The 27029-nt window shown below is 63.3% G+C and overlaps 2 protein-coding genes across 3 annotated transcripts; both read left to right on the top strand.

Annotated features, from left to right (window-relative positions):
* Positions 1 to 280: 280 nt before the first annotated feature.
* KCNH4 (potassium voltage-gated channel subfamily H member 4) lies at positions 281 to 20765 on the top strand. The gene is made up of 17 exons (XM_050715433.1): positions 281 to 356; positions 2771 to 3004; positions 3108 to 3239; positions 3526 to 3653; positions 4370 to 4613; positions 4759 to 4916; positions 5801 to 6008; positions 6202 to 6396; positions 6572 to 6771; positions 7170 to 7419; positions 7493 to 7707; positions 8629 to 8667; positions 8761 to 9065; positions 9155 to 9261; positions 9350 to 9411; positions 9936 to 10005; positions 20677 to 20765. Exons 1-17 carry the CDS (start codon positions 281 to 283, stop codon positions 20763 to 20765), a joined length of 2712 nt encoding a protein of 903 aa, XP_050571390.1.
* On the top strand, positions 11905 to 25636 carry RAB5C (RAB5C, member RAS oncogene family). 2 transcript variants are annotated; one of them, XM_035568474.2, is made up of 6 exons: positions 11905 to 12008; positions 21780 to 22023; positions 23095 to 23246; positions 23556 to 23678; positions 24440 to 24533; positions 24917 to 25636. In XM_035568474.2, exons 2-6 carry the CDS (start codon positions 21858 to 21860, stop codon positions 25030 to 25032), a joined length of 651 nt encoding a protein of 216 aa, XP_035424367.1. In that variant the 5' UTR covers positions 11905 to 12008; positions 21780 to 21857; the 3' UTR covers positions 25033 to 25636. The 2 variants fall into 2 exon arrangements, with proteins under 2 accessions (XP_035424367.1, XP_035424369.1); XM_035568476.2 differs by lacking the exon at positions 11905 to 12008 and adding an exon at positions 20681 to 21400.
* The last annotated feature ends 1393 nt before the right edge of the window (positions 25637 to 27029 follow it).

Raw genomic sequence — 27029 nt, 5'->3', positions numbered from 1 at the left:
GGGACCGGTACCTCCCGGGGCCGAGCAGGGCGCTGCCGAGCGGCTCCCGGTGCTGCCGGTGCCTGCCGGTGCCGAAGCCCCTCCCGGTGCCGGCGGCGCGCAGGGCCCGGGGCGGGGCGGGGGGGCGGAGCGGGAGCCCCGGGCGGGCCGGGCCGGGCCGGGCCGAGCCGAGCCGGGATTAACCGGCGGCTTTGGGGCCGCACCCGCGGAGGGGCCCCGGGGCGGCGGCGGTGCCCGGCCCCGTAGGAGCAGCCCCGGGGGCGGGCGGCCCGGCGGGACCATGCCGGTGATGAAGGGGTTGCTGGCTCCGCAGAACACCTTCCTGGACACCATCGCCACCCGCTTCGATGGCACACGTAGGGCTGCGCCCCGGGACGGCGGCGGGGGGGCGCGGGCAGCGGCAGGCGCTCTGGGAAGCGGCGGGGGGCGCCCGGGGCACCGGAGCCCCGCGGGGCCCGGCGGGACGCGACCTTCGGCGCTCTCCATCCCCCGGCCGGGCTCGGTCCCCCGGCCCCGTGCAGCCCCCGAGGTGACCGGGAGGGTCCCGGTCCCGCGCAGCACCAGGGACAGAGGCGCCACCGTCGGCACCGGGCGCACCGGGAGGGGTCCGGGGTGCACGGGGTGCACGGAGAGAGACCCCACCCGAGCACCCCCAGCACGGTCGGCACCGGGAGGGCTTGGGGTGGGCAGCACCCGGTGCAACGGCAGCACCCGGGCCCGGAACAGCCCAGGGATGGGAGCGAGGGGCTGGGTGCTGCCCTGAGCAGCCCCCGGAGCTGGGTCCCGGTGCCAGGGGATGGCCCGGTGGCACAGCGCGTGCTTGTCACGCTTGTGGCACACGGCGCTGCAGCCACCAGCATGGCCCTCGGGGACCCCGGTGTCGCACCGACCAGCTCCGTGCTGGGCACTGGTTCTTTGCTCCCGGAGCTCAGGTGCTGGGCAGGGCCCTGCCCGCCCCAAGGGGGCAAAGCATCTGCTTGGAGCTGTGTCCTTGGTAAAGGTGGGCACCGGTAGCTGTGTTCTGGGGCAGGGGTCCAACGCTGCTGGTTTTGGGGCCGCTTCCCACAGCTGGAGGTGCTGGGGCATCCTTGGGAGCTGGGCTCCTCCCCGTGTCTGTGCCCCCTTGCTGGGGCCAGGACGGATTAAAGCCCTGGCACGTTGGAGAGGGGATTACGCGGGGGTGCCACGTGCCAGCTTCCGGCAGCACCACGCAGCCACCCGGGGATGGGTCGTGTTCGGCGCTGACCCCGCGCCTCCCCAAAATCACCTGGGCCTCCCAAAATCATCTGGGTCTCTTGCGGTGCTGGGAGGGATGAAGAAGATGCTCGGAGCCTGGGGTGTGCCAACACCGGGGGGTTACCCCCCGGGACCGAGGGTGGCTGAGAGCATCCTGCTTTCATCCTGCATCCTGACAGCACCCTGCTTTCGACGGCTCGAACCCGCCTTCCGGGCACTTTTAAATAGTGTCCGGCTTTGTGGGTTTGATGCGTCTCTTATCGGCTTTATCTGCCATGGAGAGGGGCTTTAGCTGCAGCGATACGTGGTGCGAATTAACCCTGCCTCTCCCACGCAGCCGCTGGGCCCCTCATCCAGGTGAGCTGGCTGCTGCCGCAGGGGCTGTGCCCCCCCTTCACAGCAAAGCCAATCCCAAATGCAAGCCATGCAAGCCCCTTTTCTTTTTTTTTTTTTCCCTTTTTCTAATACCACACCCTGGACGCCACGGTAATCCTGGCTCCCCAGAGCCAAAATCTGGCCTTAGTCACAGCTCCCAGCTATTTTTGCTTCTCCAAGCTAATCCTGGGTTGAGCTGCGCCGCGGTGGCCCCGGCGCGCCTCGCATCGCACCAGGGCTGTGTGCGGCTCCCACCTACGTCCCTACCCGGGCTGGGGTGTCCTGGCACGGCTCTGCCATCTGTGCACAGGCCCTACAATCCTCTGTGGGGATTCTTCTTCTTTGTGAAGTGGGCAAGAGACATCCTTCTGGGTGCCTGGGCTGCGGGGTGCAGGGGTGCTGAGCTGGGGATCCGCAAGCTCGAGACCACGTCTGGATGCTGGCACCCGTCCTGCCCCCCCCCGCTACCGCAGCCCCCGCTGGCCGTGCACCCCTCTTCCTTGCCGCCCTCGTGCGCACCCTTCCTTGGGCTAAAGCACGAAACCATCTGCCCGGCTGGCACCGAGCCCGCAGCCAGCGCTGCCGCGGCCCCGCTGGCAGAGCCCCCGCCTGGCCCGGGGTTGGCAAAAGCTTTCCTGGGTGATGCCTCCAGGGAAACTGCAAGCTCCAGGGGGCTCTTGCCCTGGCTTAGCCCTGACTCGGGGCTCGGTGGCATCACTCACGGAGCCAGGAGATGTGTCGGGGTCTTTCCCCTTCCAGCACAGCGGGGACCTCCAGGTCCTGGGGGTGGCAGGGCAGGGAGATGAGCTTGTCCTTGGGGTCTCCCGGCTCAGATGAGGGATCGGCCCCACTTCACAGCGTGGGGCACGGTTCTCCACGGCTCTGCTGGCCCTCAGGGTGAGCAGGGGGCCGTGGGCCAAGCCTCCCTGGTGGCCGTGGGTCCCCTGGTACAGATGGACGGGTGTGTGGCCACCATCGTGCTGCGGTAGGAGAGCGGGGTCTGCGGGCAGGATGGAGACCCGGCTCCTCTTCCCAGACGGACCCACGGACGGGGTGGGATTTCTGTGCTCCACCTTGGGGTGCAGGGGCCGTTCGTGCCCCCCCACCCCACACCCCAGGGCAGCCCCGAGCCCTCAGGGGCCGCCGTGTCTTCTTGCAGACAGCAACTTCATCCTGGCCAACGCGCAGCTCCGCCGCGGCTTCCCCATCGTCTACTGCTCCGACGGCTTCTGCGACCTGACCGGCTTCGCCCGCACCGAGGTGATGCAGCAGAAGTGCAGCTGCCGCTTCCTCTGCGGGGCCGACACCAGCGAGGCCGTCCTGCAGCGCATCGAGAAGGTGCTGGACAGCAAGCAGGAGTGCCAGACCGAGGTCTGCTTCTACAAGAAGGGGGGTGAGTGGCGCTGGGGACCTGCGGGCGGCTCCAGCCGGGGCTCGGCCCCGTGCCGGACAGCGGAGGGGCTCTCCTGCCTTCCCATCTCCTCTCCTCCGCGCAGGAGCGGCGTTCTGGTGCCTGCTGGACATCATGCCCATCAAGAATGAGAAGGGGGAGGTGGTGCTCTTCCTCTTCTCCTTCAAGGATATCACGGAGAGCCGGGGCAAGAGCCACGCGGGCGACAAGAAGGAGGGTGAGCCGTGGCTGTGGGATGGGGATGGGGTGCAGGGAGCATCAGCAGCGTGTGCAGGGGGCACGTGGAGAAGGGGTTCCCGGCCCCAGCCCGGCTTTTTGTCCCAGCTTGGTGCCACCCATGCAAGGAGGGGTCCCCAGCCCCCCTCTGTTGCTCCAGGTGGCTCCCAGGGCAGGGGATGGGAGCAATGGGACCAGTCCCACAGCCACGGGGCTGAGAGCCCATGTGGGGACCCGGTCCCCCAGCAGCAGCACGGCCGCTGACCGAGCACATCTCATCATTGCAGAGAAGCAGAGGAGCAAGAAGCCCAGGAGCTCGCACCTGCGGGCGGCGCGGCGGCAGGGCCGCACGGTGCTGCACCGGCTCAGCACCCAGTTCGCCCGGCGGGACCGCAGCGAGATGAAAATCAACCGGGTAAGGGGCTGGGGGTGCGTGCACAGCCTGCTCCCCCCAGGACGCTCCCCCCTGGGCACCAAAATGCCCTCGGCCCCGGGAAGTGCAAAGGCTGTAGCAGGACCTGACTGTGCCATGGGGAGAGCAGAGCTTTTGGCAGCTCTTGCCACCTTCTCCTCTCCTCATGTGTTAGCTGTGTTGAAACCCAGCTGCTCAGGCTCCGGCAGGGCCATCCTTGCCCCAGGGGAGCGCCGTTACCAGGAGCTGGCAGCCCGAGCAGTGATGTTCCCGTGGCAGCGTCCCCGTGCCAGCCTCCTCCTGGGGCTGGGGGGCTCCGGCGCGGGGTCCCCGGGGCACGGTCAGGAGATGCTGAGCCACGGAGGACGGGGTTGGGACAGCACCAAAGCTATCGCTGCCCATGCAGAGGGTGCCGGTGGGCTCTGCCCCCACCACATCTGCGCCTGAGACCGTTCCGGGCAGCAGCTGGCGCTGCTGGTGGATTACTGCTAATGGCATTAGCACGACATTAATTAATGAGCCGTAAGCGGGTACCCTGCGCCTGCCTTTGTGGGTGACCTCCGCACAGCCTGCGTGCGACGTGCCCCGCTGGACGTGTGTGCCCATCACCGTGGCATCGGGGCTGACAGCCGGGGGCACCCCAGGCCAGCAGGAACCAGGGGGACGGGGTCTGCAGTGCGGGGCTGCCCCCGTGCCACCGCTGCCGTCTGCTCCCCCAGAACGTGTTTGAGAACAAGCCGTCCGTCCCCGAGTACAAGGTGGCCTCGGTGCAGAAAGCCCGCTTCATCCTGCTCCACTACAGCGTCTTCAAGGCCCTGTGGGACTGGCTGATCCTGCTGGCCACCTTCTACGTGGCCGTCACCGTCCCCTACAATGTCTGCTTCACCGGCACGGAGGACAGCCTCTCGGCCGCCCGCAGCACCATCGTCAGCGACATCGCGGTGGAGATGCTCTTCATCCTGGGTAGGGACGCTCAGCCCGGGGCTGAGCACCCGTGGGGGCACGAGGATGCGCCCGGATGGGACCAGGGTTGATCCCCGTCCCCCCCCAGCCCGGCTGCCCCATCCGTAGCAGGGTGTTCAGGGCTGTTTTGCTCTCCCCGGGGCAGATATCGCCCTGAATTTCCGGACGACGTACGTGAGCCAGTCGGGCCAGGTGGTGTACGAGCCCCGCTCCATCTGCATCCACTATGTGGCCACCTGGTTCTTCGTGGACCTGATCGCTGCCCTGCCCTTCGACCTGCTCTACGTCTTCAACGTCACCGTGGTGAGCTCCGGGGGCCCTGCGGGAGGAACCCGCTGCTCCCGGCTCGGTCTGGGGGCCAGCTCGGGCAGCGGGGGGAAAGCGGAGACCGCAGCTATCGGGGGAAGCCTCCCGAAAAAAGAAAACGACCTCGGGCAAGCGCGGGGTGCAGCTGGGCTGGGCAAGCTGGAGCGGAGCAGGGAGCAGTGCCCTGAGAGGGGAGGCCACGGTGTGAGGGCACAAGCAGCGGTTTCCTAAAAATGCTGCCAGGGGACTGAGGCTGCAGCTGGCAGGAGGGATCCTCCGGGCTGAAGGCAGCTGAGCTGAGCTGGCCAAGGAGCTTCTCCATCGGCCCTGCCCCAGCAGGGTCCGAGCCCAGCATCTGCTATGGCTCAGCTCCTGCCCTGTTCCCCTGCCCAGTCCCACTGCCCTGGGCTCCTCCCGATGCCTGGTGCCGTGCTGGGAAGAGTCAGAAGGACGGAGATGGAGCTTTGGGCAAGGTGGGAGTCCCTGGGGGAGCTCAGCACCGCTGCACATCCGACCCAGCCTAAGCCAGGGCGTCTGGCTCTCTTTGTCTAGGACCCTCGCAGGCGAGGCTCAGCATCTTGCTGCCATTTCCCCTTGCAAAGCAGATCAGATCAGCTCTCTGCCAGCACGGCTTCACCATCCCCAGCCTCTGACAGCAAATCCACCGCTCCCCGCGTCCTCCTCCTGCCGGCTCGCCTCCCTCCCCTCTGCTGGGGTGCCCAGAGCAGGGTGATGGGGACGGAGGCTGCTCGGGGAGGGAGCGCTGCCCAGCCTGTCCCGTAGCTGTGGCGGGTGGTGAAGGGTCCCTGCCCCGGGGGGAGGCAGGTGGGGGTCCCTCCTTGACCCTGCCGCCGGTTTCACCCTCGTGCCCCGCTCCCCAGACCTCGCTGGTTCACCTGCTGAAGACGGTGCGGCTGCTGCGGCTGCTGCGGCTGCTGCAGAAGCTGGACCGCTACTCGCAGTACAGCGCCATGGTGCTGACGCTGCTCACGTCCATGTTCGCGCTGCTGGCCCACTGGATGGCCTGCATCTGGTACGTCATCGGCCGCAAGGAGATGGAGAGCAACGACCCGCTCACCTGGGACATCGGTGAGCGGGGCTGCGCGGCGCGGGGGCCGCCGGGGGTCCCCGCCGGTGGTGGGACGGAGCGGGCAGGGGGTGGGCAGCGGTGTGTGGGGGGGTGGTGCAGCATTTTTGGGTGGCTCCTGACCACAAAGCAAGGTCGGGGCAGGGACGGGAGCCGTGCTGAGCACCAGCACTGACCCCTGGCTGTGCTTGGCAGGCTGGCTGCACGAGCTGGGCAAGAGGCTGGAGGCTCCCTACATCAACAACTCGGTGGGGGGCCCCTCCATCCGCAGCGCCTACATCGCCTCCCTCTACTTCACCCTCAGCAGCCTGACCAGCGTGGGCTTCGGCAACGTCTGCGCCAACACCGACGCCGAGAAGATCTTCTCCATCTGCACCATGCTCATCGGGGGTGAGGCGGGGATGCGGGGACCCGGGCAGGGCACCGTGGCGGGGAGGCGATGGGTTTAGGGGAGAAGCCCCTTTTCTGCACGCTTCGGCCCCGTGTTGCTGGAGGGGGCAGAGCCCAGACCCTGCCTGGGTCCCCGGTCCTTACACGGGCCTGACGCTGCCCTCCCGGCCCCCAGCGCTGATGCACGCCGTCGTCTTCGGTAATGTCACGGCCATCATCCAGCGCATGTACTCGCGCCGCTCGCTCTACCACACCCGCATGAAGGACCTCAAGGACTTCATCCGCGTCCACCGCCTGCCCCAGCAGCTCAAGCAGAGGATGCTGGAGTACTTCCAGACCACCTGGTCGGTGAACAACGGCATCGACGCCAACGAGGTAGGAGGGTTCGGCAGGGCTGGAGCAGCCTCTCTCCTGCCCCCCACCCTGCTCACGGAGCTGGGGGTGATGGAGGTGGCAGGGCGAGCGATGGGAGCGCGGGGTGGGGTGTGTGTGTGTGTGCAAGCGTGCACGCGTGCTGGTGTCCGTGCTCTGCTGCTGGAGGGATCAGAGCTGTGCGCCGGGACTGGGGCAGGTTCCTGGCAGCACGAGGAGCGGGGACGTGCAGATAGAGCAGAGGCAGCCCCAAATCAGCCGGAGCTGGGCTGGGTTTACCACCCAGGGCTGCTGAGCGGCGAGGTGCTCCATCGTGCCGGGGCTGGAAGCTCGCTATCAGCCCCAGGCACCACCAGCACGCCGGCTCCTCTCCCCCCCCGCCCCCCCCGCCCCCCCCCCAGCTGCTGCACGACTTCCCCGACGAGCTGCGCGCCGACGTGGCCATGCACCTGAACAAGGACATCCTGCAGCTGCCCGTCTTCGAGACGGCCAGCCGGGGCTGCCTGCGCTCCCTCTCGCTGCACATCAAGACCTCGTTCTGCGCCCCCGGCGAGTACCTGCTGCGCCAGGGCGACGCGCTGCAGGCCAACTACTTCGTCTGCTCCGGCTCCCTCGAGGTGCTGAAGGACAACGTGGTCCTGGCCATCCTGGGTGAGGGCTGCCCCCCCACCCCCCCACCCCGCAGCACCTCGTGCTATAGCCCATAGCCCACCCCGTCCCGCAGGCAAGGGGGATTTGATCGGCGCCGACCTGCCCAGCAAGGAACAGGTGATCAAAAGCAAGGCGGACGTGAAGGCGCTGACCTACTGCGACCTGCAGTACGTGGGGCTGCGGGGGCTCTGCGAGGTGCTGCAGCTCTACCCCGAGTACGCCGCCAAGTTCACGGCCGACATCCAGCAGGACCTGACCTTCAACCTGCGGGAGGGCGGCGAGGTGGAGGTGGGTGCGTGTCCTCCCTCGCAGGCCCCTTCCCGGCCTCGCGTCCCCAGCGCCGGGAGCGGGGCTGGGGCTCTGCGTGGCCGCGGAAGGGGATTTTATCCGCTCCGTGCTCGTGGTCCTGAGGCTCCGGGGCTGGGGAGGGGGCTGCGGCTCTGTGCCCCGCCCCCCCCCCCCCCCCCCCCCCCCATCCGTGCAGGTATGTCCCAGCTTCTCTCAGCTCTGCACAACTCACGGCGTTTGCAGGCAAGAGCATTTGCAGCACAGGAGGCTTGGAGGGCTTGGGAATGGGGGCGGAAGGGACTTGGGGGCCCCCCAGGGAAGGCAGCCAGGGCGTAACCCCCCCCCCCCCCCCGCCAGCACGCAGGAGGCAGTGCCGGGGGCTGCGGGGTTTTGCCACGCTGCCGGGGGGACGTTCTGCTGCAGAAACAGCTCCGCACCGCTCGGCCTCCCCCGGCTCTGCTGCTGGCTCCGAGCAGCCGGGGGCTCTGCAGCGCGTCCTCCCCCAGGGGCACCCGCCGCCTCCGGGCCCTTTACAGACGGGGAGGGCGCTCCCTAAATCCTAAATCCTAAACCCAGCACTTGGGAGAGGTGTAAATAAACCGCGGTGGATGCAAACAGCGCTTGCTGGGCCTTGCAGCTCTGGCTCGGGATGCGCAGAGCACCGGGAGCAGCAGAGGAGGGGGAGCAGAGGAAGGCCCCGTGCCACCGGGTCCCCCCCCCCCCCTCAACAGGCTGCTGCAGGGACCGCTGCTGGGGGCTGGGGATTTTGGGTGGCACCGAAAGGCCGGGGGGGGGGGGGGGTGGGGAGGGGGGTGGGGGGGCTGCGCACCGAGGTGGGCACGTTCAGGGCACGGGGGGGGGGGGGGGGGGGGGCCGCTCGTGGCTGCTCCCCACCGACCGGCTCCGTCCGCTCTCCCGCAGGGGCTCTGCCGCTTCTCCCGCTCCCCGCGCCTCTCGCAGGTTCATGCTGCGGGGGGGGGGGGGGGGGAAGGGATTTTGGGGGGGGGTCAGGGGGCCACTGACGCCGGCCCTGACATCCCCCCGTACCCGCAGCCTCGCCAGGACAGCGGTGCCAGCCCGGAGAAGCCCCTTCCCTCCATCCTGGAGGACGAGGAGGAGCAGGACGAGGTCTTCCAGCACTCGCCCACCGCCCACCGCCAGCTCTTGCTGCCCCCCAGGAGCAGCCCCGCACGCCGGGGGGGCGCGGGGAGCCTCCGGGGCTCGGAGCGGGGCAGCCCCTCGGTGCGGCACCGGGGGGAGGCCCAGGCCTCGGAGGCGGGGGGCAGCAGGGGCAAGAGGCCGCCCAAGCTCCTCATCCCCTCCCTGCACGCCCCCGAGCCCCCCGAGCTCAGCCCCAGGTAAGGCCGGGGGTCGGGGGCTGCGGGGGGAGGCGAGGCCGGGGGTGGGGGGGGGGCGAGGACCCATCCTCAGCCCTTCCCCACCCCAGGGTGGTGGACGGGATTGAAGACGCCGGGGGGCCATGGGAGGCGCAAACCTTCACCTTCACGGCGGCCCCCCCGCTGCGGAGCGCACCGGGGGGCTCCCCCCCGTCAGGTACGGATGGGGAGCGGGGTTGGGGGGGGTACCCCGGGGGGGTCCCCAGCGACCTGCGGTGTTTTCCCGGCAGGGTGCGGGGAGGGAGGCCCGGTGCTGGCGGCGGAGGCGGAGGAGGTGAAGGGGAGCGTCCTGAGGCTCAACACCGAGGTGCAGAGGGACCGGGGGCTGGTGGGGGGGGGGGGGGGGTGATTTTATTTTTAATTTTTAAATTTTAAAATTTTTATTTTTTTAAACTTTTTTTTAAAATTAATATTCTATTTTTATTTTTATTTTTTATTTTTTATTTTTAATATTTTATTTTTTATTTTTATAATTTTAGAATTTGTATTTTTTTAATATTTTAAAATTTATTTTTCAATTTTTGTTTTTTTTTTTAAATTTTAATATTTTAAATTTTTGTTTTTATTTTAAAAAATTTAATATTTTGAATTTTCGTTTTTATTTTTTTATTTTATTTTTTATTTTTATTTTATTTATTTTATTTTATTTTCTATTTTTTAACGTTTAAAATTTTATTTTATTTTATTTTATTTTTAAAAGATTTTTAATATTTTAAATTTTTCTTCTTCTTCTTTTTTTAATTTTTAGTTTTTAAATTTTAATATCTAATTTTTCTATTTCTTTTTTTTTAATTTTTATTATTTATTTTTTTTCTCCCCCCCCCCCCCCAGATCAGCCGCCTCACCCAGGAGCTCGCCCACCTCAGCCGGGAGCTGCAGCGGATGCTGGAGCTGCTCCAGGGCCGCCCCCCCGGCTGCCCCCCCCGCCCTCCCCCCTCCCCCTCGCCGCCCCCCCGCCCTTCCCCGCTGCCCCCCCCCTCCCGGGGCTCCCCCTCCGCCAGCCCCCGGGCCAAACGCTTCCCCTCCCGCAGCCGCTCGCCTCACGCCTCCTCCGGCCCCCCCGGCCCCCCCTGGCTGGGCACCGAGGGACCGTGCCCGCCGCCCCCCGCCGCCCCCCAGCCCGCTCCCCGCTTAGCCCGGCCGGCAACGGGCTCGCAGCCCCCGGCGCCGCCCCGCTCTGCCCGTTCCTTCCCCGGTTGCTCGGCCGCCGGGGGGCCCCCAGCCCGCCCCCAGCCCCGCTCCAGCTCCGCCAGCTCCCGCTGACCCCCCCCTTCCCCCCCCCCCCGGAGGCTGCCCCGGGGCTCCCCGCGGGTCGGGGGACGGCCGGGACCGGCCCCCACCCCGGTCACCGGCTCCGGTCCGGCTCCCCCCCAGCCTTACCCCGCCGGGGACCCCCCCCCCCCCAAGCACAAAGGCTGCACCCCGGCCTCTCAACAGCAGGGATTTTGATACCGGTTTTGGTACTTTTTTTGCCCACGGGGGCTTTTTTTTTTTTTAAAAAAAAAAAATCAGCCCCCCGCCCCCCCCCAGCCCCCCCCACAAGCCCGCCCCGGGGCCGCGCATCCCTCCCGTGCCCGGTGCCGGGCACCGGCTGCTGCCTGGGGAACCCCCGGGGGTTCTGCCGGTGGGGGGGGGGGGGGGGTTCGGTGCTCAAGGGGGCCCCCAGCTCTCGGGGTGGGGTGGGGATCTCCGGGCTGGGAACCCCCCCCCCCCCGGGATGGCAGCCGTGCGGTGTCACCCCGCCGTGGTTTCTGTCCCTTATTTTTTTTCCCCCAAGGGTGCTCCCCCCACCCTCACCCCCACCCCGGGCACGACCTCTCCTACCTGTGCCCCCCCCCTCCACCCCCCCACCCCCCCCCAAAAAAAAAAAAGCACAAACGGGAAATAAAAGCTCTATTTTTACAGCTCCGGGGCACTTTGCTGCGGGAGGGGACCGCAGCCCCCCAAGGTGGGGAGGGGGGCACAGCCCTGGGGGGGGGGGGGGCAGCGGGGACGTGAGGGAACCACAGCCCCCATGCTCGGGGGTCCCCTGCGCACCGGGGTCCCCAGCCTGTCCCCCCCCCTCCCCCCAATGCAGCGGGGTCCCCCAAAAAACAGGGTCCCTACGAACCGGGGTCCCCAGCCTGTCCCCCCTCACGCACTGGGGTCCCCCACAAATGGGGGTCCCCAAAAACCGGGGTCCCCAGGTGCCCCCTCCCCCATGCAGCAGGCTCCCCCGTGCACCGGGATCCCCCCCCCAAACCGGAGCCCCCCCCCCCCCTCAAACCGGGGTCCCCAGCCGCCCCCCCCATGCACCGGGCCTCCCCACGAACCGGGGTCCCCCTTGCACCGGGGTCCCCAGCCTGTCCCCCCCCCCCCCCAACCGGGGTCCCCCACAAACCCGGGTCCCCCCCCCAAACCGGGGTCCCCAGCCTGTTCCCCCCCCCCCCCCCCAACCGGGGTCCCCCACAAACCCGGGTCCCCCCCCCAAACCGGGGTCCCCAGCCGCCCCCCCAATGCAACAGACTCCCCCCTGCACCGGGGTCTCCCCTGAGCCAGGCTCTGCCCAGCTCCCCTCCCCCCCCCCGGCTCACCACCCCCCCGCCCGCTCCCGTCTCCCCGGGAGCCCCTCCTTTACCGGGGAACCCCCCCCCAAGAGGACTACAACTCCCATCACCCCCCGCGAGGGACGCGCCGTGACGTCACGCCGCCCGCACTCCCGTGACACGGGCGCGCCCCGCTAGGCGGGGAGGTGGGCGGTGACCCGGCGAGGAGGGGGGGGGGATGATTGACAGCCGCCTCTGCCAATAGCCTGCGGGCCAGGAGCGGAAGGGGTGGGCGGATCCGGAAGCGGAACGGGTAAAGGCGGAAGTGAGGGCCGGGGCCTGCGAGACGCAGCCGCGGCGGGGAGCGGCGCTGCGGGCGGTGAGTGGCGGCGGGACCGGGGCAGGCCTTGGGGGGAGGCTTCGGGGGGGGGGGGGGGGGGCTCCTGCCTGGCCCCGACAGCCCCGGGCCGCTCCCCAGCTCCGCTCCGGGCCGCGGCTGCCTCAAACGGGTCCGGTTCCCGTGGGGCCCGGCGGCGGGGGGGGGGGGGCGCCGGTGCTCGGGGGGCGCCGCGGGGCTGGGGGAGGCCTGAGGGGGGGGGGCTAAGGCTGGGGCTCGGGCTCGGCCCCGGGTGGTTCCATCCGGCCCCGGGGGGGGGGTCAGCGCCCGTTATCCCCGGTGCCCGCTGTCGTTAATTGGGGTTTTCGCCGCGATTGGGGCGGCTGCGAGGGGCCGCCGCGGCGGGCTGCCCCGTGCCGGTGTCTGCGGTGCGCCGCTGGGCGGTGGCGGTGGGCCTCCGGGGCTTGGAGGGGGTCTGGGGAAGGGGCGGCCCCTGCGGGGTGCTGGGCTTGGGGGGGGGGGGGGGGCGGTGCTGAGGTGGGGCCGGCGGGGTGCTGAGCAGGGCCCCGTGAGGGCTGAGCCTTCACCCCCTGGGGATGGGGGCTCCGCGGGGCCCGCCGGGGTGCGGTGTGGGGGCAGCGCTCGTCAGGAAGCTCGTGGGGTCCCTGGGAAGGGATTGAGGCGTGGGGCCGTGGGGGGGGGGTTCCCTGGAGGGGCTCCCAGCTGTGCTCAGGTGCGGGGCCGTTTGTAGGGTCCCTGGAGGGGATCCCGGCCCCCCCCTCCCCCCAAGGTGTGGGGCCGTGTGTGGGGTCCCTGGGAGGGATCCCCGCCGCCCTCAGGTGTGGGGCCGTGGCCAGGCTGCTCCCCACCTGCACCCCGGGGCCTCCCCTGCTGCGGGCTGAAAGCTTGGACCCGGTGCTTAGGGCCGTGGCGTAGCGGTGATGTTGGTAGCCGGGGGTTGGTCGGACCCGAGGATCCCGGAGGGCTTTTTCCAACCCTAAATGATCCCTTAAGGATCCTCCGAGACCCTACAAGGCCGGCCGTGCGGGGGCGAGCGGCAGGGCTCGTGAAGTCCCCGGGGGTCCCGCTCGAGCGTTGTCCCCGGCGATGCCGGGGGGGGGGGGGGGGGAAGCCCTGGCAGCCCCGAGTGCTGCCCCCTTGACGCCAGCTCCTCCCCGGTCTGCCCAGACCAAACCTGCAGCTGCTCCCCTGCTCCCTGCTGCCCTCTCGCTTGTGGCTGCTGGAGCCCTGCCCTCGACGGCTTCCGAAGGCGGGAGGCAATTAGAGGGAAGAGGGCACCGGGGGGGCTGTTGGAAGTCTTGCGGGGGGAGGGGGGGGCGGGTGGGAAACTCCCATCTCCTGTTCTTGATTTTACGTGTGCTGGGCCTCCAAACACTCGAGCCGCCCCGCTTGCGGCGTGACAGCGGGTTCTGCTTCGTGTTCCGTGATGACAGCCGAGTCCGATCCGAAGGCAGGAGCGCGCAGCTTGGCGGGACGCAGAGAGGGGTTTCTGGGCCACGCGGGCGCGGCGTTGCCGTGCTGAGGGAGCTCCCTTGGAACATCCCCTCGACGCTCGCCCCTGCCTTGCCTCTAAAAGGGTTTCTGGTCCTTTTTTTTATTTTTTTTTCCCTTTTGGTTCTGCTGGCTGCTAAGGGGGAAGCTGCGGTGGAGGAGGGCGAGGAGCTCGGGGTGGTGGGCCTGGAAGGCTGGGAAAGGCCGTGCTCGGCTCAGGGACTGCTGCTCGGGGCTGAAATCCCTCCGACTTGCCTTGGGCCTCGCAGGCTGCCCGGACGGCGCTTCCGCACCATCTTCCTAGAGGCAGCCTTTCCCTCGAAGGTGCCACGGGCTAATTCTGAGTGATCCTTTCTAGGGTAAGGGCCCCGGGCTGGTTAGGTGGGCTCTAACGCCCTGCGAGGTGAGGGAGCGAGGTGAAAGGGGACTTGCGGGGAGGGATTGAGGTCGGGGAGCAGCAGAGGGGGCGGCCAGCTCCACGCGTGGCTGTGAGCGTAGCGAAACCAAACGTTGCCTGGCTGAACTGGCCTCGGGTCGCTGCCCCGACGGCGAAACCGGTAACGGACCGGGCAGTGCCCGGAGCGAAACTGAGCGGTGTCCTCACGCCGGGGCCGAGCCTCGGCGTGAGGAGTGGTGGTGGGAGGCGTAACGGTCTGCTTCACGTCCGCTTCTGGTGCCCCTAAAAGAGGGGGGCAGCCCTCGAGCCGCGCTGGGCCCTGCCCCGGAGCTGCCGGGAGCTGGCGGCATCCCCCTGGAAGGGCCGGGGGCAGGATGCCAGCCCCTTCCAGACGCAGGGAACGGGATGGGGACGCTTCTAGCGGGGTGGGCGCAGCCTCGAGCGCTTGGGTCAGCGTGCCTGAAAGAGGGCAGAAGGCGGGAACGGCGGCGTCAGCTCTCTTCTCCCCTTGGGGTACGAAGTTTTGAAGCCCTCTTGTGCAAGTTCTGTGAAAGCCGGCGGAGTAACGCGACGGAAACGTTCCAGCCGCTAGCCGGGAAGAGCGGGCCTCGCTGGGAGCGACAGCGTGGGGGATGAAAACCGCTCCGTCTGGCCCCAAAACGAAGGCTCGTCTTCCCCCGAAGCACGGGAATGAGCTGCCGGAGCAGCCCTACGCAAACAGATAAGAAAACGCCGGCTTTCGTGTTTGCTTTCCTTTGGTAGCGCTCCAAATAAGGAACTGCTGGAGGCAGGAGGTCTCCGCGCGGTCTGGAAGAGATATTATGAAGGTCACCGGCCCTGTCGCAGCGAGGATGGCAGGTTCCTGCGCTGCGTTAACGAGCTTGTTGTCTCGTTTGCGGAGCAGGTGCCGTCTGAAGGCTTGTTTTTTTGCTGCCCTCGTGGCCAAATTCGAGCCGAGCCTTTTGAGGCCGCGCCGAGCAGTGGGGCAGCGTCGAGCACAGGAGGTGCGAGAGCCTTGCCTGGAGGATTAAAAGCGCGTAGTTCTACGCTGAGCTGACCTAGGCCGTGCTCGTGGGCGTCTTTTAATCGCAGGGCATCGGCTCCTGTGAAGTAGGACTGGGTTTTTGTGGCGTCGGGAATGAACGGAAGCAGGCGGGGGCTCCGGGAGGGAGGTGACGCGGGGCACGGGGCGTTTTGGTGTCTGGGACGTGGAGGCTTCGCCCCGTACAGCTAGGGAGAAGCTTCTGTGAGACGCAGGCGATGCGCGCAACTCTCGGAAGAGTTTCGCTGCCACTTCTGCCCGCCGGGCGCTCGGCAGGAAGCTGCCACCTCGCGCTCCGCTCCCTTCTGAGCGTCTCTCAAGTGCCTCGTCCCCACAGCTGGCCTGAGAAGAGCTCGAGTGAGGCAGGGCCGGAGCTTTGTGCTCCTGGCTCTCCCATCGTGCTGCTCTGGTGAGTTCACTCGCGCGGGTGTGGGGTGCCCCCGGTCGCCCCACGAGCTCAGACCTTACCCCCACCCCCCTCCCAGCCCCAAAGGAGGGGGGCAGGAGCACAACCCCTCAGCCCGCCCTGGCTGCCCGTTTCTCCGGTGATCTCTCAGGGCCCAGCTGCGGCTCCGAGGCCGTCAGGCCCGCTGTTCCGCGGAACTCAAACCCCCGCCGGATTAGGCAGGGAACTTCCCTGCAGTGCCCGTGTGTGTGGCCAGCACGGGGACAACTCTCCCTGCTGGCGCTAATTCACCGGGGAGCGCCGAAACCTGCGGCTGGAGGGAAGTACCGGCGGGTGTAATGGCTCCTCACCTCGTTAGGTGCCTTCAGGAACTCCTGGTGAGGAATTACTTCAGCCGAGGGCACCCTTCTGAAGGGGTTAAACTGGCTACAAGGAGGCTCGAGGGACCGCAGGTGTGGACCTGAGCGCTCCCAGGCTCTCGTGCTGCAGGAATTAACCCCCTGGCAGTGCTGCGGGCGTGGGGATGGAAGGATTTAAGAGTTAATATTTGTCTGGAGCCGCCTTAGGCCAGCGGAGCAGCTTCGGTGCCTGGTCGGGGATGTTAAAGGTGTTCGAGGTGGCTTGAAGGTGAGAATCGCAGCTGAAGGTCGCTCGCGCTTTGCCCCCCGCGGGATATTCAGTGCGCTCTGCGCGGGGACTGACTGAAGCGCGCCTGGCTCAGCTGTCCGAAGCCCCCAAAGCTCTGGGGAGATCCTGGAGGCGTCGCTCAGGTCCCAGAGCTGAGACGGCGACCGGTTGGTGTTGGGGATGGAGGCCGAGTCACTTGGGTGAAGAGGAGCTCCCCTGGCAAGCCTCGCTTAATTGAGATAGGAACAAAAGGCCAGAGAGCCAGGTCCAGAGCTGCCTCTTGGTTTCTTGCCTGAAAGGCTTTAACGGGGCTTCGGAGGTGGCTGGGCTGCGGCTGACATCGCGGAGCGGGGCTCCGCCGCCTTGCCTCTGGGCTTCGCCGGCCGTGGGCAGCTGCAAGCGTGGCGCTGTGCTGCGAGCTCGGCGTCTGCGCTGGGTGGAGTGGGAGCTGCGGGCTGGTGGCCTCGAAATCCCGGATGCCGAAGTCGCTTCTGAAAAGGCGCCGGGGAAACCAGCGGGCTGCTGGGGCCGCTTGGGGAGCTGCGGCTCTGCCGGCGTCGGGAAACGTGTGCGCGCGTGGAGAGGAGCCGGCGTTCCGGGCTCCCTGTGCCTCTTCAGGGCTGCAGGTAGCAACAAAAAGGCTCTGACTTGCCCTGCGTGAACCCGAATTACCTCCGAGCTAAAGCGAACGTGCCCAGGTCCTCGGGGCGCTCGGGGAAGAGACTGCGGAGAAGCCGTGACTTTAACTTCTGCTGGTGGAACAGCCCTAGGAGTGGATCTGCAGTCGCCGTCTAGGCTGGTTCGGGCCTGAATCTGCGTCTCAGGGCTTGCGGCGCAGCCCCTGCCAGCTGCCGCGGCTGGTTCCCCAGTTCGGGGCTGTTACTGAGGCTCTAGGTCACGGCCCCGCTGGTCAAGAGGCCGCTCTCTGTGTGTGGAGGGAAGTGCATGCTGGCTGTTGAAAGCTGAAATATTAAAACGGAGCTGGCTTTAACGGGGCTGAGGGCCTGAGGGCCGTACTCGCTGCTTCCCGGTTCTTTCTGGTTTCGGATCTCTCGCCGCTTCTGCGCGGTGCTGCCCTCGTGCAGCAAGGCTTTCGAAGACCGCTCTTATTTATTAGCGTAATTAGGTCAGCATTAATGTGTTGAAAAGGGTGCGTGTTCAGCCGATCGGGGCAGTGGAGTCCTCCCGGTGGCCTGGTAGGTCCCCCCGCCTGCTGCTGCTGCTCCTTGCCCGTGGGGCTGGGTCCTCAAAGTGGCCCGGCTGTGGTGGATGGGGGCAGGAGGCTCCTGCTGGCGGAGCTGCCTGCTCCTTCAGTGGCAGGTGAAGCGAAAAGCGCTCGGTGCCTTCCGGGCTCCCTCTGCCAAGGAATTCATGTAACGCTGTCAGCTATTTAACAAGATAAATATTTCACTGGGGGTTTTTGTCTCGAGTCTTTTGAGCCTAAGCCAACAAATCCCCAGTGAAGCATTTCTCGCGCAGCAGAAGCGGTCCTCGGATAACGAGGTTCTTCAGAACAGTCTCCAAATGTCACCGGCTTTCTGAGCAGCCTTCGCTGCTGGGTGAACGTGGCAGAGATCAGGTTCTGCGCCTCCTGGCACCTGAAACTCGTGGATTCCCGGTGATGGGGAGCCTTGTGAAGTGATGCTCGTGCCGGGGTTAACGAGGGGTGTGATTATAGTTGTCCCGTAGAGACTGGGGTTCTTGTACGGGGCTGTCTCGTGCTGCTCTTGAGCATCCCAACAGCTCTGGGACGTGCTCCTGCTCGTGGGTGGGCTGGGAGGGCAGCGGTGCTGGCGTGAGCGTTCTCATTCAGGGCGGTCAAATCCTGAATTCCATATTCACGGCCTTATCGACTTCACAGGGCTGGAATTCAATACTCGAGCCCTTACAGCAAATCCTGACAAACGGGAGAGGCGTTGAGGAGCAGAAACCGCAGGAGCAGGAACTCCAGACCTGGAGTTCTTGGTCGCTGGAGAGCATCAGGTGCGGAAACCTGTCTCTGAAGCACGCGGCCTCGCACAGGCTGCTCCGGGAGCTCGCGGGAGGAAGCTCGGCACTTCTGCGTTGATGCGCGGCTCCTGCGTGGAGCCCGGTGGGGCAGCTGAACCGAAGCACGTTCCCTCTCGTGAGGGATCTCGTGATACTAAAGCTGCTCAGCTTCGTCAGCCGCGAGGGAAGCTGAAAGAAAGGCTAAAAGGGAGACCTGTGAGCCTTGGCTGCGTGAGCATCGGACCCTTTTTGTCCTTGACTTCGTGGGCCAGCAGCTGAAGGTGCAGCTCGCCGGCGGGGCGTTGCTGCGGTGGTTTTGGTCTGCTCGGCCCGTGGTTTGGGTGCCGTTGCCGCCGTCCGCGGAGCAGGAAGAGCGCGGGCTGCCCGCTCTGCGGGACGGGCGGAAGGGGCAGCAGAGACGGTGGCTCCGCGGCGACCGAGGCCTCCCTGCTTCCCAAACAGCCACCGATCGGCGCGGGCTGAGCCAGCGCGCACCCAGGCTTTTCTTAGTCGAGCTGCCTGGTATCTCTGCGTCCAGCAGTCGAGGAATCCTCGGAGATGTCGGCGTTAGCAAAAGGAGCCTGACAGCCTGCAATGGAGAGTTCTCGCTGCCTGCAGCTCCGGCAGGCTCTCGCTTCAATCCCCTCTGCTGCCCGTGGGCATCAGCAGAGGTGCTGAGAGGCTCAGCCTGCCTCGGGTGTGTCCTTAGCCCGAGACCCTCGGTGCAGTTGGGGTCACCTGAAGCGCATCCTGACGACCTGGCGGCTTTTCGGGGGGGCACGGAGCCGCGTAATTGCACGGGCAGGCTGGAAACCATCTTTAGGTGGTGATGAGGCGCTCCCAGGTTCTAACTGCCCGACTGTTTGCTCCGGTCAGCAGCTCTCCGCGGTGGGCTGGACGCAGACGTGGCTGCTCAGCTCCGTTGGGGTTCACGTCGCACAACCAGACGGCAAAACGGAGCGAGGCCGGTGGAATATGGGTCACGCCGAGACTCGGGGGGGATGTCGGCGGGCTCGTTTCCTCGTCTCGCTGCGGGGATCACCCCTGTCGTGTTTCGGGAGGTCGGAGCTCGGCTGAGGCACGGTTCACGTGGCTCTCAGCGTGCTGCGGGCTGGGCTGGAACGGTGACGGAGCTTACACGCCTGCTGACAGGCTGCCCCGGGAAAGGAGCGCAAGGTTAAACAAGCAAAAGCCGTTCCTTTGCGGCCGTGAGGCTGAGGAGGAGCTGCGGAAGGCGGAAACTTCCTCGGGCGGGTGCAGGCGGAGGGCTTCTGGTGTGCCCCCCCCCCCCCCCCCAGCCCTGGGTGCTCCCCGAGCAGCTCCTGGCCCCCGCTGCTTCCTCACCGTCCAGCGAAACACAACACACGGCTCGTTTTTGCTTCCTATCAGGCTTTCGCATCCTGCCCAAACACGTTCGTCCTTCGGTGGACGAGGGGTCGGGTTCCTCGCAGGGACCCAGCTCTGACCCGCTCGCCGCTGTTCTGCGGCGGGTCCCAGCCCCGCTGGGCGCACTGGTGCCGCTGGGCGCACTGGTACCACCAGCTGCCGCCTGCCAGAGGTGCTCTTGGCGTGCCTGGTTTATCAGGAGCCCTGCTCCTTTCTGTTCCTAATGAACCGCTCTGCGCTTAATGACCCTTTTCATTACGGTAATCCTTTTATACAAGAGCGTAATAGCGCTCCTCAGACAAATGGGATAATAAAAAGAAAGCGTTTACAAAAGCAAACGTGCTAATGGTCTGTCACAGCTGTCTCGGGCACACAGACTTGGAATAAGCCGTGCCTCCGGATGGTTTGACTCTTCTTAAGCTGCGGGTAGGTCTGACAGCTCCTCCTCACCCAGCGAGCACCGGGCGACGCAGATTAGTCCTGTCCTCTCCTGGGCACGTTCAGCCGTCGGCACCGCGTTGCTGGAAGCAGGACGCTAGATCGTGGCTTTAAATCCACCTCGTGCCTTGCGAGGGAACGCGTTCGTTCTTTCGCGTTTCATAGCCAGCGAGTGAAATCTTAACTCGGTGGTGCCCTGAAAGTATCTGCGGGGCTTGAATGTTGGAGCGTTCTGCATTTGTTGCACTCAGAAGTATGACTGGGCTCCCTGATGCTCGGTGATAAGCGTCTTCACCGCCTCAAGCGCAGGGCTGGACGGGCCGCTCCGCTCAACGGCTTCGTGGCTCGGCCTCGCAAACGTCTCGCCGTGCTCAAAGCTGCTCCTCGAGGCTTCTTTCCCGTCTCCTTTCTTCGCTGGGTGGGACTGGCGCAGCAGCGGGCTTCTGGCTCGCCTGCCTGATCAAAGCGGCTTCGTGCTGGACGTCTCCGTAAGCCGCGGCGTTCTGCAGTGCTTCTGTTCGGAGGCTGCGGAGCTGGGCTGCCCCCCCGCCCCCCCTCCCCGGGTGAGCTCTCCGGCTGAATTTGCTGGCTCGAGGCTGCCTGTCAGGCTGTGGGACCGAGCTGGAACTCGAGACGCAGTTCAAGCGGCCTCTTGGCGGTCACGGCCCAACGGGGTTTGCTCTGAGAGCAGGCGTTTGAAACCCGGTGTCTGCTCTTCGGCCAGCCTGGTTTGCAGGGGACGCTTCCAGTTCAGCCCCAGTTTAACTTGCTCTAAGCTTCCTGTTCACAGGAGCCCGCTGTTTGCTGGCTAAATTCGCTCTAGGCATAGAAAGCGTTTCCCTGGGGACGTGCTCAGAACTTGATGAGAGGAGGAATTGTCTTTCAGGGGCTCTTTTTTTTTTTTTTTTTGCAGTTGTCTTTGACAAGAAGCTTGGGCTCTGGGAGCTGAAGGAAGGCGGTGATAAGGAGCAGATGCAATCGGCTGCAGCATTTTGTCAATGACAGGAAGTGGGAGTAGTGATGGGTACAGGAAATCTGCCTGAATCCATGTCACCGTGCGCTCCCGGAGTATTCCTGTCCTCAGCTGCGAGCAGATAACAGCTGATAGCAGTGAAATGCCCGGGGGGGCAGGGAGGTGAACCGGCTGCACGCCAGCCTGGCTGCTGCTTGCACCGCTGCCGTGCTCCCGCGCAGCACCGGAGCCTTGGTGCCGTTGCATCGCGTGTAGGTGTTGCCCCTGCACTCTGATAAAGCTGTCTAGACTTCGTTTGGTGATAAGGACCCGCCTGCAGCTGTGATGGGAGTAGCTGTTTTCTGCCTGTGAGTGCGGCCTGTGCCCAGAGCCTGGCTCCCGTCACAGCCCCTCTGTGGCAGGCGTCTGGTGCACCGCCCCGAGGCTGCCTTAGGACCGCTCTTGGAGGCAGCGTTTAATAGCTACGGGCCCTTAAGTAATAGTAAGGGCCTTTAGGCTAATTAAGCTAACACTGAATATAGAAACTTTTGAGTGTCCTGTGGTCTGGAGGGCTGACAGCCAGCGCCGCTTCCCGTTACGGCTTACGTGGAGCTTCTGAAGACCTCTGCGTTGATGGTCTGGAGCTGCTGTCTTGTGAGCCTGGGAGAGGAGGAAGGAGTTAAAGGTCAGCTGCAGTTCCCTCCATGAACTGAGTAATTGTTTTAATAGACAAAGCTCTAATAAGCCGGCTGGCATCCTGGCTGGTCGCTGCTTGCCTCGCCCTAGCAAGGTGTGTGGCACATCACACAGGGCGCAGCGGGGAGGAAGGGCTGTGTTACCATATCCCTTCTCTGAGGGGGCTCGGACAACTTCAGATCCTGCTGCAGGAGCTGCTGATGGACGGAAACTACCCGATGTGCTGCGGTGCCTGCAGCCGATAACCTTCCACAGGGGGAAGGAGCCAGCAGCTGCCCGTGCCGATGGTGGTTGCGGGTCAAAACCACCCTCTGGAGCTGGCAGGGCTGCTCCCCGAGCGCGTCGCTAACTCTGACCTCCTCTTCCAGTTGCAACCTGCCTCCAGGTGGATCCAGTGCGCGACCTGCAGCGTCCTTAACTCTTGGCGCTCCTGCACTTAGACCACAATGGCAGGTCGAGGTGGAGCTGCTCGACCGAATGGACCAGCCGCCGGGAACAAAATCTGCCAGTTCAAACTTGTTCTCTTAGGAGAGTCGGCAGTGGGGAAATCCAGCCTCGTTCTGCGCTTCGTGAAGGGGCAGTTCCACGAGTACCAGGAGAGCACGATTGGAGGTGAGTGCCCGCTCCAAATGGCCGTGGTTACGAGATGCTGACCCCGCTCATGCAGCCCGGGGGTATCAGAAGTAGTAACGGCTACTTCAGTCTGCTTTTTTCCTGCTATAAATAGCCAAGGAGCTAACAACTTTAACTCTCGGTCTGCAGGTTGGTAGTGTGAAGATCAGTGCGTTAGAGAATAGTGCTATGGCAACCACGAGTGCTCTGCCTCTGAGGTGTCTTTACTCCCAGTACTTGAATTCCTACTCCTAATTGGAACCGAGGCCTTCAACTTGGTTTATAGCCCTTAATTACGTTTTCAGATGAGGAGCTGGGTTTTCAGGGTGGTTTCTAGCCTGATGCTGCAAACTAATTCCCCAGCTCTTTCAGGTCTAGTAGTTCTGCAGCTTAAAACCGTTAGCGTGGTGCCACCAATGAAAGGTCCGGCAGCGCCCAGCTCCCTGGGCAGTGATGTGAGGAGGTGTGCAATGAGAAGGCTCAGTCTGTAGTAACCCTGTAGTAACCCATGTGGGGGTAAGTACAGCTAAAAGTATAGCTTATGGGCAGGCAGGGCTTAAAGCTCTGCTGCAGAGGGCCGTGTGGGCAGTGTGCTGTTGTACTTCACTCCGTATCCGAGCCTGGTTGTGTTACGACTGGAATGGCAGCGTGGTATCATGCTCACTGGAACAAGAAAATGACCAGTTTCTAAACCAGGGAGCGCCCTGTAACTGGGCTGACTTCAGTGCTTTGGCGGGGGGTGCTCTCCAAAGCTGCTACTGGGGATTTTGGAGCAGCACGGTGTGACCTGAGCGCTGGCTGCTGGGGAAGGAGGAGCAGCGCTGCTGCTCAGCTGGCCGCTGCTTGCTGGGCTCTCGGAGCCACCTTCCTGTTGGCAGCTTGCTGCTCGGCGGCTCTGGGGTTCCTGCGTGCAAGTAGCTCGATAATTCAGCAGAGCTGCAACTTCCACGGCGAGAGGCGCGGCGCTGGCCTGCCTGGGGCTTCTGCCAGCTCCCGTGCAAAAGCAGAACTGCTCGGAGCCGCAGGGGCTCTCCAGCTGGAGGCGAGGCAAACGCAGCCCTTCTCTTTCAGCTGCCTTCCTAACGCAGACGGTCTGTCTGGATGACACAACGGTGAAGTTTGAAATCTGGGATACGGCAGGGCAAGAACGGTATCACAGCCTGGCACCCATGTACTACCGAGGTGCCCAGGCAGCCATTGTTGTCTACGACATCACTAACACAGTGAGTACTGCACCGGGGCCCTGCCTGTTTATTGGGATGAGGCGTCTACATCTGTACCTGATGCTTCTTGGCCCCCTGGGGGTGTTGGGTTTAGGGTCCCTGGCAATGCCAGCCTGCAGGTACTGAGTTTCTTGAAAACTAACAGCCTCTTCCTGGGTTCTGACCAAGGCTGTCTGAGCTGATAAAGGATCCTGCTACAGAGTGCTGTAGAGGCAGAATGCTTCTTACAGGAAAGGCTTGTTCTAAACATATCTCCACTCTGCATTAATAAGAGGCTGCCCTTCCTGACTGCCTCCTGTTTGCTTCCAGGACACATTTGTACGAGCCAAGAACTGGGTGAAAGAGTTGCAGAGGCAGGCTAGCCCCAATATTGTAATTGCACTAGCAGGAAATAAGGCAGACCTTGCTACCAAGAGAGCCGTGGACTTCCAGGTAAGTGGGAGTCTGGTTCAGTCGCTACCTGAGCGGTCAGGAAAGCACCTTCTTCATCAACTGGGGGTTTGGTGTCTGTGTCCAAAGTGCTTTGAGGGATGTGATGAAATTTGAAATTCGTGCCACCGAGAACCCCCACGATTGCCCCTGGAAGGGAATTTTAGCTTGCCTTCTCCAGGCATTTGCATAGCCCTTGGAGCTCTCGTTGGTAGCAATCGTGATGAATTATGAAGGCCTCTAGGACACAAGCTTGTGTTTTCAGTCCCTGCTGCTGCCTTGCTTACACACTGCTGAAGACAGCACCGGATGAAATGGTGTTCCTTACCTAAAAGGCACCTGAAGCTTGTTTTCTAGTCATCACTTGAGCTCTTAGCTCAGATTGTCTAAGGCAGACTTCCTGATAGGAGCTCTTATCTCACAGACCTCTGCACAGCACTGCTTGCAGTGTGTTATGGTGTGCGCTACGCTCCCAGCCAACCAAAGTACAAGGTGCTTTGTTGCTCGAGACGTGCTGTGTCCACAAACAGCCTGTGCTGCTGTGCCCTGGCTCCGCTGGGGGGGACACCAGCCATGCTGACTGGTCGGTGGTGTGCGTCTCCCAGCTGTCCTGGCCAGGCAGGGCTCGGGGCTGGGGTGGGAATGGGTGGCCTGGGGCAGAGGCTGCCTTCAGCGTTCCGTTTGCCAACAAGTGAAGCGTGTGAGGCCTGCTCGGGCCTCCTCCTGGCAGGCTGCCTTTATCACTCTAATGTGATTGTTTCTAGGATGCACAAACATATGCAGATGACAACAGCTTGCTGTTCATGGAGACGTCGGCGAAGACAGCGATGAATGTGAACGAAATCTTCATGGCAATAGGTAACAGTTTGCGTGGAAAAGATGTCTGGGGTAGCTCTGAGCACCGGGAGCTCCTGGGTCAGCCGGGTTCTGGAGGCTCTTACTGGAGGACGTGACCAGTTTGCTAGGCTTTCATATACGGTCACTCAGGCAGTCCTGAGTGCTTGGAGCCTTTGCCCTGTTTGCTCTCTGCATTTGCCTGTAGTGAGTAAGGGTGGAGCAGAACTGACCGCTAAAACTAAAGGTGGGTTTGTTTAATGTGCTTGTGCTGCCAGCAGTGTCCAGTCCCAGACTTCTTAAGAGGCAGAGGCTTGTCCAAAGCAGGCTGAGCCCAGCGGGTGGTCTACAGTGGGGAGGAGATCTCGCTTTATAGGGAAGCTTATTAATGTCTTGCTTCTTTCTAGCCAAGAAACTGCCAAAAAATGAACCCCAGAACGCTCCGGGTGGTCCGGGCAGGAATCGGGTGGTGGACCTTCAGGAGAGCAGTCAGCCCAGCAGGAGCCAGTGCTGCAGCAATTGAGCAGCTGATCCCACCCGCCGGAGCCCTTGAAGGACGTGACTGGAATCCATGCTAACAATCGCACTTACCGTAGAGCGGCTGCTGCTGGTGGCTGCTGTGATTTCTCCATCCCTTTCTGATCATAGGCTGGAGGGGAGTTCTTCCACCTGCACCTTTCTGTACAAATACTAATTAAATTCTAAGTCTTAAGTCACTTTTTTAATATATGAACTTCTCTTCCCTCTTCCTGGTGGTGGTGGATGCACGACCTGGTGTCTGCCCAGCCAGCTCATCCCTTCCCACGGGTGAGGGCCAGCAGCACCCAGGTCCCACAGTACTGTAGTTCACTGTTGGAAACAAAGGGATATTGAGACTAGACAAACCTTGGTTTAAAATTACCCACGTGCAAAAGCTAAGGCTAACACCAGTACGATATGCCTAGAACAACCACTAAACTGTAGCATTATAGCGACAAACCCTGGCTCTTCGGCCACTTATTGACCAAATCAATTATGAGTATTTTGGGGTGGGGCAGAGGGAAGCAAAACTGGTTTCTTCTGTATTTTGTATTGTATGTTTCTTCATGTAACCAATCAGTATCTTGTCAATATAGTACATACAACTAGCTGCCTGTTGTCTTTATTTGTGTTGGACTCTAGCATGCCAACTCTTTTTTCTATCTCTGGTTCTGTCGTAATGCACTAATCCTATTGCAACTTTTGCAAGAATCTTGTATAGAAAACTTGTCCTTTTTTTGATGGTTGTGATGCCACTAACGTTAACCCTACTCTAGTGTGAATACACATGGTTTACTGATGTACAGAGGTGGGGCGGGGGAAACCTCAGATAACCTGTCAGTGGGAACTCTGTATTGCGAAAGCCTGTAATTCCACACAGTATGAAGGGAGGTATTAAAATGGCTTCTGTTGCCAGACTCTAACTGATGTTGGCTGCTGCCTAGTGCCTAATGCAATGTCTTATGCATACTGGTATTTAAGAGGAACTGTCAACCTAGTCTTCATCACAAACTTCAGTTTCGTGTGATTAAAAGAAAATTTTTATAAACCTACCACGATCAACAATGTTCATGTTTCTTGACCAAGCCAGAAGGGGAGTGGACCAGAACATCTCCTGTGCTGGAGGCTGAGGTGGGCTAGGCTTCTCGTGGGGTGCCTGACACCCAGCTCCGCGGCCAGGCACAGCCCTGTAAGGGACGTGTGGCCTTCCTCCCCTGCATGGGGAGGTGCGTGCCGCTTTCGTCAAGTCCAAACTTCCTCTTCCAGTCCAAATTTCCAGCTCTTGAGGCAGGAATGCCCGCATGGAGTTGCGGAGAGGCCTTTGCTGCTGCTAAGGAGGAGGTTGGAGGTGGTTCAGTGTGCTTGCGGTACTCTGGGCAGCAGCGTACAAGGAAGCTTCAGGTAAACACTGAGAGCTGTTCATCACCTAATGCTGTGAGGGTGACTGCAGCACGAGGTGGGAAGAGGTTGAGGGGAGCAGTAGGTAGAGGAATTCAGAGCTTACATCATACCTGGACAAGGGCCAAGCTTAGGGTGAGCGCGCTCCATGTTAGTGGGCAAATGTCTCCCTCTATAGAGGAGGGTGGCGTTGAAAGATGTTCTGTCCTGTTGTTGCTGTGTGCACTTGATCATTAGAGCCAGGGGAGATCAACAGCTTGGACAAACAGACCTTCCCCTTGCAGCTCTGCTTGGCTGGCTGGGCCAAGTGCCTGTGGGAGTACAAAGAGTGTGCTGTGCCTGCGCTTGAGCCTGCTGCTGCTGTCAGTGGGGTGTGTTCGTGCAGCAGAGGCTCTGAGGAAGCACAGCTACAGCCAACTGCCTGATGTCCCTGGGCAGGACCTGCCTTTGGCTTGCAGCCTTGGGGCTGGGAGAGCTCTGCTGGGTAGCTGCAAATGTTCTGTGCAAGCAGCCACAACTGTGGGCTTCGTCCTGTGTCCAAGGTCTTGGCACGCTCTGCTCCTGCTGGATTTCCTTAAAAGCTTCTTGGGTGGGAGACTGCAG

The sequence above is a fragment of the Cygnus atratus genome, chromosome 25 (genome assembly GCF_013377495.2).
Source record: "Cygnus atratus isolate AKBS03 ecotype Queensland, Australia chromosome 25, CAtr_DNAZoo_HiC_assembly, whole genome shotgun sequence".
Lineage (NCBI taxonomy): Eukaryota > Metazoa > Chordata > Aves > Anseriformes > Anatidae > Cygnus > Cygnus atratus.
This window is presented reverse-complemented; position numbering and strand designations above follow the sequence as displayed.

Coding starts and splice junctions, on each gene's coding strand:
- RAB5C (XM_035568474.2), top strand. CDS start 21,858: ATGGCAGGTCGAGGTGGAGCTGCTCGACCGAATGGACCAGCCGCCGGG. Junction 23,247..23,555: donor TCTACGACATCACTAACACA/GTGAGTACTGCA, acceptor GTTTGCTTCCAG/GACACATTTGTACGAGCCAA. Junction 24,534..24,916: donor CGAAATCTTCATGGCAATAG/GTAACAGTTTGC, acceptor GCTTCTTTCTAG/CCAAGAAACTGCCAAAAAAT.
- KCNH4 (XM_050715433.1), top strand. CDS start 281: ATGCCGGTGATGAAGGGGTTGCTGGCTCCGCAGAACACCTTCCTGGAC. Junction 6,009..6,201: donor CCCGCTCACCTGGGACATCG/GTGAGCGGGGCT, acceptor TGTGCTTGGCAG/GCTGGCTGCACGAGCTGGGC. Junction 9,262..9,349: donor GGGGGGCTCCCCCCCGTCAG/GTACGGATGGGG, acceptor GCGGGGAGGGAG/GCCCGGTGCTGGCGGCGGAG.